The sequence below is a fragment of the Poecilia reticulata genome, chromosome 22 (assembly GCF_904066995.2).
Source record: "Poecilia reticulata chromosome 22, P_reticulata-male-v2, whole genome shotgun sequence".
Classification (NCBI taxonomy): Eukaryota; Metazoa; Chordata; class Actinopteri; order Cyprinodontiformes; family Poeciliidae; genus Poecilia; species Poecilia reticulata.
The window spans coordinates 10,273,804-10,288,012 of NC_088851.1; the positions used below are offsets into that span (position 1 = coordinate 10,273,804).

The 14,209-nt window shown below is 39.4% G+C and overlaps 1 protein-coding gene across 2 annotated transcripts in view; it reads right to left on the minus strand.

Annotated features, from left to right (window-relative positions):
- Positions 1-2,653: 2,653 nt before the first annotated feature.
- Positions 2,654-14,209, minus strand: part of gna11b (guanine nucleotide binding protein (G protein), alpha 11b (Gq class)) — a 35,022-nt gene continuing 23,466 nt past the window's right edge. The window contains exons 4-7 of one of the 2 annotated variants that reach the window (XM_008399277.3): positions 12,570-12,698; positions 9,839-9,968; positions 9,499-9,652; positions 2,654-8,331 (exon numbers count right to left, since the gene is read on the minus strand). In XM_008399277.3, the coding sequence (XP_008397499.1) occupies positions 8,141-8,331; positions 9,499-9,652; positions 9,839-9,968; positions 12,570-12,698 (604 nt within the window). In that variant the 3' untranslated portion in view covers positions 2,654-8,140. The remainder of the gene's footprint in view (positions 8,332-9,498; positions 9,653-9,838; positions 9,969-12,569; positions 12,699-14,209) is intronic. The other variant, XM_008399278.3, reaches the window with a different exon arrangement.

The window sequence follows — 14,209 nt, forward strand, 5'->3', positions numbered from 1 at the left end:
GAAAACGTTGCACAGCAAGAAGAGGTGACCGGACCCTGAGGAAGATTGTGGAGAAGGGCCGATTCCAGACCTTGGAGGACCTGCGGAAGCAGTGGACTGAGTCAGGAGTAGAAACATCCAGAGCCACCGTGCACAGGTGTGTGCAGGAAATAGGCTACAGGTGCCGCGTTCACCAGGTCAAAGGTCAAGCCACTTTTGAACCAGAAACAACGGCAGAAGCGCCTGATCTGGGCTACAGAGAAGCAGCACTGGACAAGTGCTCAGTGGTCCAAAGAACTTTTTTCGGATGAAAGCAAATTCAGAAATCAAGGTGCCAGAGTCTGGAGGAAGACTGGGGAGAAGGAAATGCCAAAATGCCAGAAGTCCAGTGTTAAGTACCCACAGTCAGTGATGGTCTGGGGAGCCATGTCAGCTGCTGGTGTTGGTCCACTGTGTTTTATCAAGGGCAGGTCAATGCAGCAGCTATCAGGAGATTTTGGAGCACTTCATGCTTCCATCTGCTGAAAAGCTTTATGGAGATGAAGATTGAATTTTTCAACACAACCTAGCACCTGCTCACAGTGCCAAAACCACTGGAATTACTGACCATGATATTACTGTGCTCAATTGGCCTGCCAACTCTCCTGACCTGAAACTATGGAGAATCTGTGGGATATTGTGAAGAGAAAGTTGAGAGACGCAAGACCCAAAACTCTGGATGAGCTTAAGGCCATCGAAGCATCCTGGGCCTCCATAACACCTCAGCAGAGCCACAGGCTGATTGCCTCCATGCCGCATTGAAGGCTGCAAAAGGATTCCTGACCAAGTATTGAGTGCATAAGTGAACATAATTATTTGAAGGTTGACTTTGTTGGTATGAAAAACATTTTTCTTTTACTGGTCGGATGAAATATGCTAATTTTTTGAGACAGGGATTTGGGGTTTTCATGAGCTCTATGCCAAAATCATCAGTATTAAAACAATAAAAGACCTGAAATATCTCAGTTGGTATGCAATGAATATAAAATGTGAGTTTAATTTTTATCATTACATTATGGAAAACAATGACCTCTATTACAATATGCTAATTTTTTGAGAAGGACCTGTATATTGTGATATTGTCAAGCAATCCCTAAAGAACGATGCTACTGATGTACTCAAATAACTTGTAATTTGTTATTCCAAATGTGCCAACAGAATTTTTTTCTTTGAATTTGTTAGACAAAAAATTCTAGAATTTCTTTTTCCTTTTTTTTTTTTTTTTAGACTTTAAGAAAATCAGAAACACTTTGCCAAAAATTCCTGACATAAAGGATCATAATTCATGCATGAAAGTGGCAGGTCCACTCAGAAAAAAAGATATCTACACAAAGAGGGGATTTTTTAATGTTCATATTTTAAAAAATCATTGTGCACGAGTAACAATATTGCAGTATAATTCCTGTCACTCCTTTTACACTATCTGTGTTTTCTAATGTGTCACTCATGGATGAAAGGAGGGAAAATGTGTGCTGGGTAATGAAGGGTTGACCAAGCATCATGTGAAAACTCACAAGGTTAGAATAACTACTGGTTCCACCACAAATGGAAGTTTTTCCGCTTAACTTCAGCCCTGAGATGAGATGGTTTTTGTTGCACAGTATGTTGCAGTAATAAATGTTTCTACTGTGAACGTTTATAAACCTCTTAATCCTTGGATTTGTAAGGTTTGAGCCAATTTTCCTTCTTTTACTTTCTTTTTATTGAACTGTTTACTATAGTCCTTTCTCTGTGAGAACCACTTGTTTGAACAGCTTAATGACATTAAACATGAATTTAATAAATTGAATTCAGAAATTAGATACAAAAATAGTTGTAACCAATTTTACCAGCTTTTATCCGTCTCTTCAGTCCTCACATTTTCATTTTAGTCCAAGATTTTTATTATATTCAGGGTTTCCCCCGGAACGTGGTGCTTGGGGAGCAAGAGGAGTCTTTCAGCTGGCCGCCATGTTTTTGAGTAAATCTTTTTTTTTAAGTTGACAGGAAATTTGAACATATTGATAGTTATGCATTTTTGGAAGATTAGCACCTAAACACCAACTATGAAGTCTTAAAAAATGCAATAATTTAAAAAAAACCTAAGATAAATTAACAATGCTAAGCCTGGTGGTGGCACAAGTAAAGCCTGGTGGCCCACCAGGCTTACATACACTGAGGGAAACCCTGATATTAAGCTGATATTTCATTCTGTACTGCTGTGTGACAGCTACAGATACTTTTTGTAAGATGGTACAAATATGATGCTCTAACGTGAGGCGTAGAAGGTTGGAAAAAACAACACTTTATGAAAGTACACTGCTTTACAATTGATCTGTAAAGATGAACTGAACTCAAGTCTTCAATAAACACACATCTTCCTCTTGGTGAGACTCAAACTAAGACAGCTTGTTGCACATTTCTGGCTTTATAAACTTCACTCTTGATCGCAAGCATCTTTAATTCCCCACTCCTATACCAGAAACTCATTCTATTTCTCCATCACTTGTTCAAAACTTTACATTTTTTGGACCCTTTCTCAAGTTTATACATTTTGTAATAAATCTTCAAAATAATAATAAATGAAAAAAACATAGTGACCTCCAAAATCTTGCGTCTTTCCTTCAGTTGGCATAAAACCCACAGACACGTCATCAGCAAGTATAGGAACAAATTTATTTCAATTTAAAACAGATACCTTGTCATTATGTTTCTCTCTTAGAAGGCGACAATGATCATAAGTCATGTTCATGTTTGAATGAGGATCAGGCAACAGTGGTTGAAACAAATACATGAAACAAATAAAAAAATATGGCAAGAGTTATTGTAAATCAATAATAACCAACTGATTGAACCCTATTCAACAAAAGGGCTCTACTTCAGTGAAAAACATCCAAGCCCTCACTTTCAACACAAAAACAAACACCACATGCAGATATAATTACAGTTTCTTTAAAAATATGAAAAAAAAGAAGAGCAGATTATCTTTCAAATCAATCTTAAATACAGATTAAGATCTTTGTGTGTTCATAATTATCACTTTAGTCTCTGGTTTGTTTTACAAAGGGGAGCCCCCTCGGCCCCCTTCTCAAATGGTGGTCCGTCTGATAGCGACCACATCATTGGCACTTAGAGAGAGCCTGGCTCTGGAGAGTGGGGTTGGCACACTCAGAATAACATCATTTACATGTTGGTTCGGATATAAAATAAAACCAAAAAACAGAAAAAGAAAAAAAATCACATTTTATACAAACCACTACATGATTGAAATTCAGCTTTTACTGGAGTGAGGAAACCAAATGAAGTGGTCCAAAAAAACAAAACAAAAAAAAAGTGTTCAGGAATTGTTTATATTACATTAAAAAAAAAACAAGGAACAAGCTTTGGGCTGAGTGTCCAACTCTATAAAGATGTGTAAGAGATAAGTCTGATTCCCTTAGTTTAACAGCAAGCTTACAGAAACATTGTAAAGGGCCATCTCTCTTAACTCAAGGCAATAAATAAGTAATGTAGTGTGAAAGGAGGATAATAAAACACGGTCACGATGAGTGACGGGAGACTGAACTGCATCCGTCTGCGCCGCTTGGTTGTGTTGAAATAATTACATGTCCAAAAACAGGAAAACTGAGACCGCCGACTCGAGTGCGCCGACACCAGCACTGTGTCAGGGCTGTGGAGTCAAGTCAGCAAATTCACGGTCGGAAACCGTCTGGGTGAGCTGCGCTCGGCAGAAAGTAGAACTAACACTACTGATAAAACTCTTGGTTACGCTCACTGGCATCCTGATCCTCTCTAAATGACAGCAGTCACAGCAGCAGTCGTGAGGTTAGTGTCATTTTCAGCAGAGAAAATGGCAGTGCCATACTGGTGGGCACTGTTGCATATTTTAAACCTGATTACACTGGAAACCAGCTCCTCTGTGTTTTGTTTTAACAGAAAGATAGCTGAAGAATTATAAACATCAGGTTCTGTTGAAGCGTTTTAATGGATCAATATCTCACTCGCAGAAGCTTCATTTAGTATAAACCGGGGGCAAATCTGGATATAATGGTTAGTCCGAGAAGAACAGAGACCAAAGTGGACTTCTACGGTATTTGTGATGAATGCAAACTATTTTATGAACATTTAAATAATCAGCATCATCTTCATCATGTAAGCGTTTGCTGGCCATTTAAGCAGAAGTCCACTACTTGCTTGGGAAATTTGAGGTAGCAGGCGGTGCGCCACTAATAAACTTCCTGCGTGAAATATGAACCGAGAACAAAACATGTGAAGCATTTCCAGTCAGAAAACTAATGCAGTGGAAAAATTAGACCGGTGTTCACTTGACCTGGGTTTTTTTTTTTGTTTCTCGATTTATACCATAAAACTACTATGACTGAAAACACTTTACTTGTTCTGTTCTCAGTATACGATCAGTGCCTCCAAGCTCCATTTCCAGTGTCCCCATGTAAATAACCAATGCAAATAATGCAATAATGTTTGCATAAGCTACTGCCATTTTGATGCTAAAACGATTAAAAAAACCCTTTAATATTGGTTTAGCCGTTAGCTTGAGACTCTGGTAACAACTAATCTGAATTTAAACTAAATCAAAACATCATCTTGAAAACAACGAATAAGAAACCCAGCTTTTATTTAATTTTTTTTTTCAACAAATGCACCATTCTTATATGGTGCATTTGTTGTTACTGTAGTCGTTACTGTAGGAAGAAGTTAATAGATACTATAAATGGTTAATGCTAAAACTCAGCCAGATGGAGCATAAAAAGTGTCAGAATCTTCTAAAACAGGAAGCGTATTTTCTACGGCTGCCTCATCGGTGAACTGGACGTTTAGCCAATAAAGGGCTGAATAGCAACTCGAAGTTTATAAATTCACATTTGCATACACTTTTATTTATTTTTTATATTTTTGGTGCCGTTTTAAGACAATAGACGTCCATTTTGGTCTTAGTCTTGCAGTAAGCTTAACCAAGTAATACTGATTTTTGCTAAATGAAAGTTCCTCCACTGCTTGTAAGATATCAACTTAAAGTCTCACTTCAAAAACCTTACCTATCCTTTTAGCTGGACTTTTATTACCCCTTTGCATGAATGTTATCGACTTCCACACAAAATGAAGAGATTTCTCAAAATTACATACATGTTATAGTAGGGAAGGAACACCGTAATCGATCTGTTCACAAGGCAGGCAGTTGGTAAACTGCAGCACTTTAGTCCCCGAAAAAAAAAAAAATACTTTTATCATTATCACTATTCGACCTCCTTTAGCTGCCATAAAAGCAGAAATGCATACAGGTTAAAATATGCAACGACACCAGTATGGTCTTAATAACATCTCTTGGCTTACGAGCTACAACTCAAATACTTGGGGAAATCATGCAATACTTGTCCTGGTAGTAGTAGTAGTAGTAGTACTAGTAGTAGTGTCCGTACTGATAAGCGCCTCAACACTCCATGATGGATTACAAGCAACACTGCGATACGGATGCAAACAGAAATGGTGGTGAGAATCCAGAGGAAATACTTAAAGAAAGCATCTTAAGTGTTGGTAAAAATGCTCTACTCGCACACATACACGCACCTTACAATTGTGTTAACACTCTTCTGCCTTACTTCTTAATAGCACAGACAGCAAATAATCTCTTTCTAAACAAGTAGTAGTAGTAATAGTGGATGACTTGGTTCACTGTGGTCCTTTGCTCCACTCCCCGCTGTCGGATGCACTGTGATATAGCCCTTAATGAGGATGAAGGGTAAATCACTTGTAGAAAAGGTCGTGTACGAGACCAAAAGAAAATATATATATTTATATATATATATATATTTATATATATATCTGCACTTCACTGGCACTATTCAAAGCAAGCCTCCAAAAACTGGAAATAAAAGCAAACAAAAACAAAACAAAAAAAAAACATTTTATCTTTTGTTAAGTTACAAATAGCAAGCATGGACCTCAGAGGTCTTCAATCACTGATAAAAAAAAGTCCACCTATTTTTGTACTGTACATTTTTCTAGGTATGTATTACAGCGCTGCATCTATAACCCAACGGGGAAAAAAATAAAATAAAACTAGTCATTAAAAAATATGAAAAAAAAAAACATGTGAGGGCTCCCTAAGATATAAGAAAAAAGAAAACAAACAGCATTATAATGGATGGAAATGTAATGGCAAGTACATCTGGAAATGTCTATAAGAAATAGAAAGCAGAGATAAAGTTCTTACTATACCAGACATTCGTTTTTTTTTTTGTTGTTTGTCGTTTTGTAATTTTTTTTTTTTTTTAAACAGCAGTTCAGACTCAAGTTAGGCTCTGCCATGAGAAAAGGAGCCCTTCAACATGACAGAAACACGAGCAGTCAAATTATCAACACCTTCATCCTGGTCCATAAATTATATAAATAAAAAAATCTTTAATTACTCTCAAAATCATCCTTTCACCTTAACCATGAAGATTTATTTTTTTTTCTTTTTAGTTGAACCAGCCCTAGTTAGTTTTACTCTGAACACAGAGCTGTTGCAGTAGTGTGGCGTTCAGAGGCTGTCTGTTTCTCCGACTTCCCCCCCACATCCCCACTTCATTTCCTCAACACCATGCGGCTCTTTGAAATCCTATTAATCAAGTGAACATAATTCATAATCACAGTATCAATACTACCATAAATTCATAGGAGAAAACTGTATGCTAAAGAAAGTCTTTTTTTTTTTCCTTTTTTTTCTTTTCAAAAACCAAAGATGGTGTACCACAGAGCACTTGTTTTGTACAGAAGAGTTTTGTGTATATGTATTTACAAATATACACAAAAATTTGCAGACTTCAGAGTATTTCTCTGTGAAAGGCGCATCTTCCTACCTTTCCCCTTAATTTAAATCGCTCAACAAAACCCAACGTAAAAATAAAAAATATAAGAAGCACAACCTGACGCCAGTGATGGCCGCGTCGCGTCAGGAAGTGTGATGTCGTCGGACATGCTGCGTTTCCGGCCAATTTAGTTACTCGCAGATCAACTCCATGATTGAGAGTGCAAAGTTTTCCAATGCGGGGTCCAAGACTAGTGTTTTGTACTGAGGGAGCGGTTTCGTGTGCTGCGTCAAGTGGAAGATTGTCCCTGTAAATTCATACAGAATACATTTTGGAGGAGGGAAGCGTGTGATTAACTTAAACAAAAAAAAAAAAAAAAGGATACTTATGTCAAATAAGTTGCTTTTTTAAAAAATTTTGCCAAATTTATTTTATACGCTTTCTGCTTTCATGCCCGCTTGACTCAGCCTGTGTAGTGTTAGTGTTTAAATCAGTAGAAATCTGCTAAAAAAAAAAAATTATTCGGCAACAGATTTTCATTAGCTCCGCTCCCTCTCTTCTTGTTGAAAATGGATAAATGTGCATTAAATTCATAATATACATTTCTTTTTTCTTTTTTTTTGCGATGCTCACACCTGGGGTACATTCATAGATGCGAGGCGATGACAGAATCCTCCAGTCCGTCCCTTTGTTTGGTGCGCGACCTCCCATCCGGACCGCGTCGCTCTGGAGGGGCGTCTGTGTTCAGCACCGCTGGTTCTCCGATGATGTCACCAGATAAGTCAGTCAGTGCCTTCCACACTGGCAGGAAAGGAGAAAGGGTCAACACTGCGGGGCCCTACGATTACTGTTTTCTTTTTGTTTTTTCTCCAACAAAATTCATTGCCAATAAAAACTGCCCCAAATACAAATGCCAAAGATAAAAAATAAAAATAAAAAAAAAAGATCCCTTCCGGTCGCTGCCGCAGAGCCCGTCTGAAAGGTTTGTATGCCAAGCTCTGACACACGGAGCAGCTTTTTAAGGGCCGAAGACTGATGCGACAAGCTGCCGAGAGAAGGAGGAGAAGGACGGAGCGGCTTTGGTGAAAGAAGGGAGCACGATTCAAGGTGGGAGGACCTGGAAATACACACCGTACTGGACAGGAAAAAAAAAATATTTAAAAATAAAAATTAAAAAAAGCAACAGTTCTGTTTGTGTGTGAATGAGTGTGTGAGAGCCGGAGTGCTGCACTGTGCGATGCGTGTGGGGTTGACGGCACGTTCCCAAAGAGGGGTGCGCTTTGTGCAATGGGTGAGGGGGGAGAAGTGCGTCGTGAGCACCGTCCCCGCCCCTCTCACACCAGGTTGTACTCTTTCAGGTTGAGCTGTAGGATGGTGTCCTTGACGGCCGCAAACACAAAGCGGATGTTCTCAGTGTCCGTGGCACAGGTGAAGTGGGAGTAGATGATCTTGTCGCTGTCTGGGTTCAAGTCCACAAACATTTTGAGGATGAACTCCCGCGCCGCCTGGGCGTCTCTCTGGGGACCTGGAAGTGGAGGGACGGGGTAAAGTGAATGTTTTTGTTTTCATGAACACACAAGGTGACAGAAAGCCCTATTTTTGATCAAATCGTGTGTGAAGTGGAGAGAAATTTATGTTTGTTTTTTTTTTTTTTTAAATTGCCGTTGTAAACAATGTCCATCTACCATGTCTAAGAAGAATCGTCAAATGTGGAGACGGAGCCAACTGGAGATTCATTTACACTTTACCCGTGATGGACACAAAAAACTAGCAAGAGTATTTTAGCAGCTAGTTAGTAGCAGCTGCAACCACTTCAAGGTGACTAAAATGTTTGCCTGATAGAAAAGTCCCACAAACACTACATACGAGATTAAATAGCCCTTCCACAACAACATTTTAGACCTCTGATTAATGTATTTAAGGCCAACTTACATTTTAAAAAATAAATAAATTTAAGACATTTTAAGGCCTTCATTTTAGATAAGTAAATTTAAGACTTTTTAAGGATGCGAAGACAAGCTAGAAGACGTTCCATCTTACCATGTAATGGCCTCAAAACATGCTTTGGTGTAATTAGACTAAATTTGAACATTATGGCCTACAGGAAATGCTATTTGTGGAAGAATTTCAACACCGCCTTGAACCACCTCAAACATGGTGGTGGCGTACCGAGGGGATGCTTTTCTGCAGGAGGGAGAAAGAAGCTGATCACAGTTGGATGGATGGAGTCAAGTTCAGGTAAGATCTTTGCCAATTTGTAGAAAACCCACACAGGTTTGTTAGAGCACTGAACAATTTATAGAAACTAAAAGCTTTTCAATGCAAAATCTGCATTAAGACCCCTTATTACTCAAGGCTTTGGTGAATAGCACACGCCTCCAAATTGCACCAAGACTCATTTAACACATAATCTGTGGCATTTTATAAATCGAAATCTAACAGGATTTAAAGGTTCAGTACGACTGGCTCACTGTGACTTGGAAATGGCACAGAGGATCATTTTGGATACCAGGAACTTGAGGGAAAACTTATTTGAGAAAAATCAGCATGGAAGCATTAACGTTTCCATCTCACTGACGGTGGTTCTCCATATTTGCGAGGTCGTTAAAACCGTTGTTCAGTCTAAATCTTGGGCGCAGGATGACTTTGGGAGACACTTTAGTCGTTAGTTTGGTCTGAAATATTAACGCACCGTCAAATTCGGGGAAGTAGTCCACCAAGTGCGAATAAGAAATCTTCTCCTCTAGTAGATCCTTCTTGTTGAGGAAGAGGATGACTGAAGAGTTTTGAAACCAGGGATAGGTGATGATCGTCCTGAACAGAGCCTTGCTCTCCTCCATGCGGTTCTGATACGGAAAGAAAAAGGGATCAAAAGACTCAAAACCTTCACAATTTTTACGAGAAAAAATAAAAAACAAACAGAAAACTCCCCACGGCCGAGAAATGACCACTTTAAAAGCATTCAAAGTTTAATCTTCCATTTAAGTTCAGAAAGGCTAACAAAAGCAACCAGTTTATTCTTCCTCGCTCACCTCGTTGTCGGACTCCACCAGGACCTGGTCGTACTCACTCAGCGCCACGAGAAACATGATGGAGGTGACATTCTCAAAGCAGTGAATCCACTTCCTCCGCTCTGACCTCTGACCCCCGACATCCACCATCCTGACGGCAAGATGACGAGGAGGGAGGACACGTCAGAGAAATTTGTCGCAATTGGAGCCTCGTGGGGCTCAAATGTAATCGTATATTGGTGTATTTTTAAGACTTTAGGCTGAGAGCGCTCAGGAAAATCGGAAGGAAATATTTCAGGTGGAATATTTTTTTGTTGTGCAGACGACGGTTTTGAATCCATCACAGTGCATTTGGTGCTATGTGAGGATATAAAAACACCAAATCAACAGGTAGACAGATCAATCGTTCTTTCTAGTCGTAATGAGGCCTGGGGTATCTGTAATTGGTCAACTGATTTTGGCTTTTCCATTTAATGGCATATTTAATTGTTTTTGTTTGACTTTCTCTAGATGTTTGGCTGATGTTCTTTCTCCCCCATAATAAATATAAAATCAGATGGGGACAAAAATGCTTTGTTTTCCCTTCATATTCTCTACAGTCACTTACATTTATTGCATCTTGGCAGTATTTTCAGCATTTAACTTAAATAAAATGCACGCCTCATCCCAAATAAAAAAATATTTTTTACCCCGTCGCATTTTTATTCTCTTTACAGTGATGTAGACAAATGCACCTGATGGATTCAAAACCTTGACAAAATGTTATCAAATATAAATAATCTTACCCTAATAAGTGTTTAAATGTAATGCAGATTTCCTTACAGATCTGCACCCAAAACGTATGAATGTAACTGAGAAAATACACCAACAATTTCCAGTCTGCGTTAAAGGAATGCCGTTCATTTCACAAAAATATAATCTCACAGCTGTGTTTCAAATGATTACTGAATGAAAATACGATGTTGCTTTGAGGTAAAACTCCACTACTCCATTCGCAGGGAAATCAAAACGTTTCACATTTCAATATCATACAAGTATGATAATATGAATAAGTACAAATAGTGTGGCAACTTGGGGGAAAAAGCAAGTGACCTCTAGACCTAACGACTGGCTTGGTGACAGCAACTAACATCAACTGTTTGCAGTAACTGGCAATACGTCTTTTTTTTTTTTAACAGTTTCTGCCTTTGACCTTTCAGGCAAACCGTCTGTCTACATCTGGCAGGGCAGATCTGCTCTGCAAAGCAGATATCTAGCACAGGCATCTTAAGTGTGTTGACTTTATTAAACATGTGCTTGCATAACCTTCAACCATGTAGATTACTTGCATATTGGTGCATGGGTGTCTACGTGACTCACAGGCAATAAGTATTTCATGTGGCTGAGGAAAAATGCCAGTCAGGTGAATATCTAAACTGTGAGTCCAAGCCCTTCGTTTTGGTTCTTAAAGTTTCTTTTTAGCCATTTATTGGTGTAATTTCTATTGTTGTGAAGTAAGTGTATTTACTAAGGTTATGTTTGATCTAAATTCTTTTTAGAGGACAAATAAATAAATCTGGAAGGAGGCTACTACTTTTCAGGGGATTGCATACCAACTCTTTTGCATTCTTATTTAGTTCATCAAAATACGGCTTAATCACTGAAACACAGCTGGACGTTTCATAGTGTTATTTTGGTTTCTTAAAATGAGCGGCATTCCTTCAGATCCGTTCACTGGAGGTACATCTTATATGAATATCTTACATGTACTTGGGAATTTGAACATCAAGGTGATTCGGTGTCTGACCAGGTTTGTCAACTTTTCCCACAACGACAATCGTCAAGTTTCAGAACATGCATGGAAATGAAAAGTGAGAGAGCAAAAGATGTGGCGTGAGGAGCCGAAAAGTGGGACACGGGAAGGATGGAGGACAGACAGAGGACAGGGAGAGTTAATAGTCTGGTGAAAGAAAGAGGGAGCCAGAGGTGTGCAGGAAAAGTTGATGCCGAGAACATGCAGGAAAGCAAGCGGCTGATCACCGACATGCACACAGAAAACATGAGTTTTTTTTTATAGGTTTCCCAATGCCTCCCCGAGACGGTGTCACCCACTGCTCATTTTAATGAGCCCTAATTTGTAAAAAAATAAAAATAAAAAATAAAGATCCAGTCGGATCCTTCAGGAAACCGCTAATGCAGAAAAAAAAATTGCCGGCATGGCAATTAAACGTTTCCCTTTGGAGTCTGCTCTCCTGATTCACAGGTGCATTGGCGCCCTCTGGTGGTGGCCCAGTCCACTGTGGTCCACAGAGACCCAGGGCCAATATAGGCCCTGCAGGACCTGCTGCCCAAAATAACATTCCTCCACAGCAGAGAGGACGACCTCGTTTCTTATGACGGCCGAGGAGGAATGGAGGAGGAAAAAAAAACGAGAGAGGGAGAGAGAGAGAAAGAGGAGGCGACCCATTTAGAGAAACCGGGCGGCAGAATGTAGGACTTTGTGTTCATTCTCTGTTGTGTTTTATGTGCACTGTAGGATTCTTCTTGGTGGCAGCAGGTGACACTAAATTAGCAAGGACTTCACTTTCATGATCGCATGGAAGCATTTAGAAAAGCATGGGATAGGAGTGGGACATAGACAAAGTGTTTTTTTCATTAATGGAGATGGATGAAAGATGTTTTCTAAAGGCCCAACGGGAAAAGAAAATCAAATGATTATATGGATATGATGGAGAAAAAAAAAGAACCCACTTGAGGTTGGGCCTCTTTCTACCTGAAAATGATGCTTTGCAAGTCGAAGGGGTACTCTATGATTCCTGTAGTGGGGATGCGCACTCTGAGTACATCCTGCTGAGTGGGAAGGTAGCTGGGATCGGCAATACGATCCAGATCCGAAAGATAACTACGAGAAGGCCAATCAGGAAACGAGGGAGGAAAGAAAACAAACAAACAAAAAACAAAGAGGGAGGGAAAAAAAAGACAGACAGGAAAACAGTTATATAAAGCGTGATAGGCAATTATCGCAAACTGCTACAATTCCAGGAAAGCGCTGATCAGTCCTGTAGAAAAAGCTTCACAGGAAAAAAAAAAGACCACATCACAGAAACAAAGGGGTGTTAGTCTGTGCCACTCCTCCAGCAGTACTCTTTCCAGAAACTAAGAATATGGCCAAAGTTCAGCAGCAGCAGCAGCTTTTTAAAGTGAAAACAAAATCTGGAGTCAAGTTACTGATGGGTTCTGGCTCAGACGGTGAGATGGTGTCCGTGACTGCAGCAGCATTTGGGCCACATAAAGAGGGACTGGGCATGTATGGAGACAAGATCCATACAGGAAATATGTCATTTTAAAGTCAATTTATGAGTTTTTTAATTTTTCTTTTGCACTTCAGTTCCACACATCAGGATTTCCTTGATATCCTTGTCCAATCCGTCTTTATCTGGGATTCTGTGGCTGCTCCCTACACGCTTCAGTGCAGCGAGGTCTGGCCTCAGGCCAACACAACTCTAAACACAAACCACTGATCTCCAATCAGATTAATTGCATCAGCTACCATCCACATCCATAAGACAACTTGGCTTGTTCTAATCTGTAACCTGGAGTCGCTTCACAGATTTTGAATTTGTGTTGCAAAGTCGTACAGGAAGAGATGCACCGAGAAAACTGCTGGTGGCCGGAAACGGACGATTTCACGTCTGGTTAAACCCGAGTGGCGTCTGGCAAGTTGGGACGCTCAAATCTGATCTTTTGAACGCATCGGGTAGCTGATTTTAAGGTCCGCTAACCTCAAAATTGTGCAAATTGGAGTAAAGAAAATAAATCTGTTTGGCGGAAACACGGCAATGGTTTTCAAGAAAAAGTTTTTGCATTACGATAAAGCGATTTTTCTGCAGTGTCAAAATCGGTGTTTTTTGCAAAACCGCAAGAAAAGCACTTATTTGAATCACGTCAGCTTGTATACACTTATTTGTAGGAACTGGCCTCTTTGCAATGCGCAGCCACTCCCAAGTATGAGGGCCTTGTTGTTAAATAAATGCCTGAATAAAACGTAGATGTCTCCTCTGATGGCTGATGATGAGCAGCAGGCTGAAATATGAATCTCTCCAAAATGTCTACATCCATCACATCACAATTTTTAACAGCTTATCAAGTGTACAAGTTTATACACCTTTGATTTTAATTGCATTTCTTATTAAATACAAACACCACTAATGTAACTGTAATGGAAACTCATCTATTGACATTCTTCAGTGTTGAAGCCTTCACTGAGGAAGGAAAACTTTGAGTTAGCCATACAAGATTGTTTGTTCCCATTTGCCTGTAAAAAGCTGAAATCAAAACTTGTCAACCACAAATTGACATATGGCAAGTAACTTGAAAAAAAGTCTTGACAATAATTTCCTTCTCAAATATTTA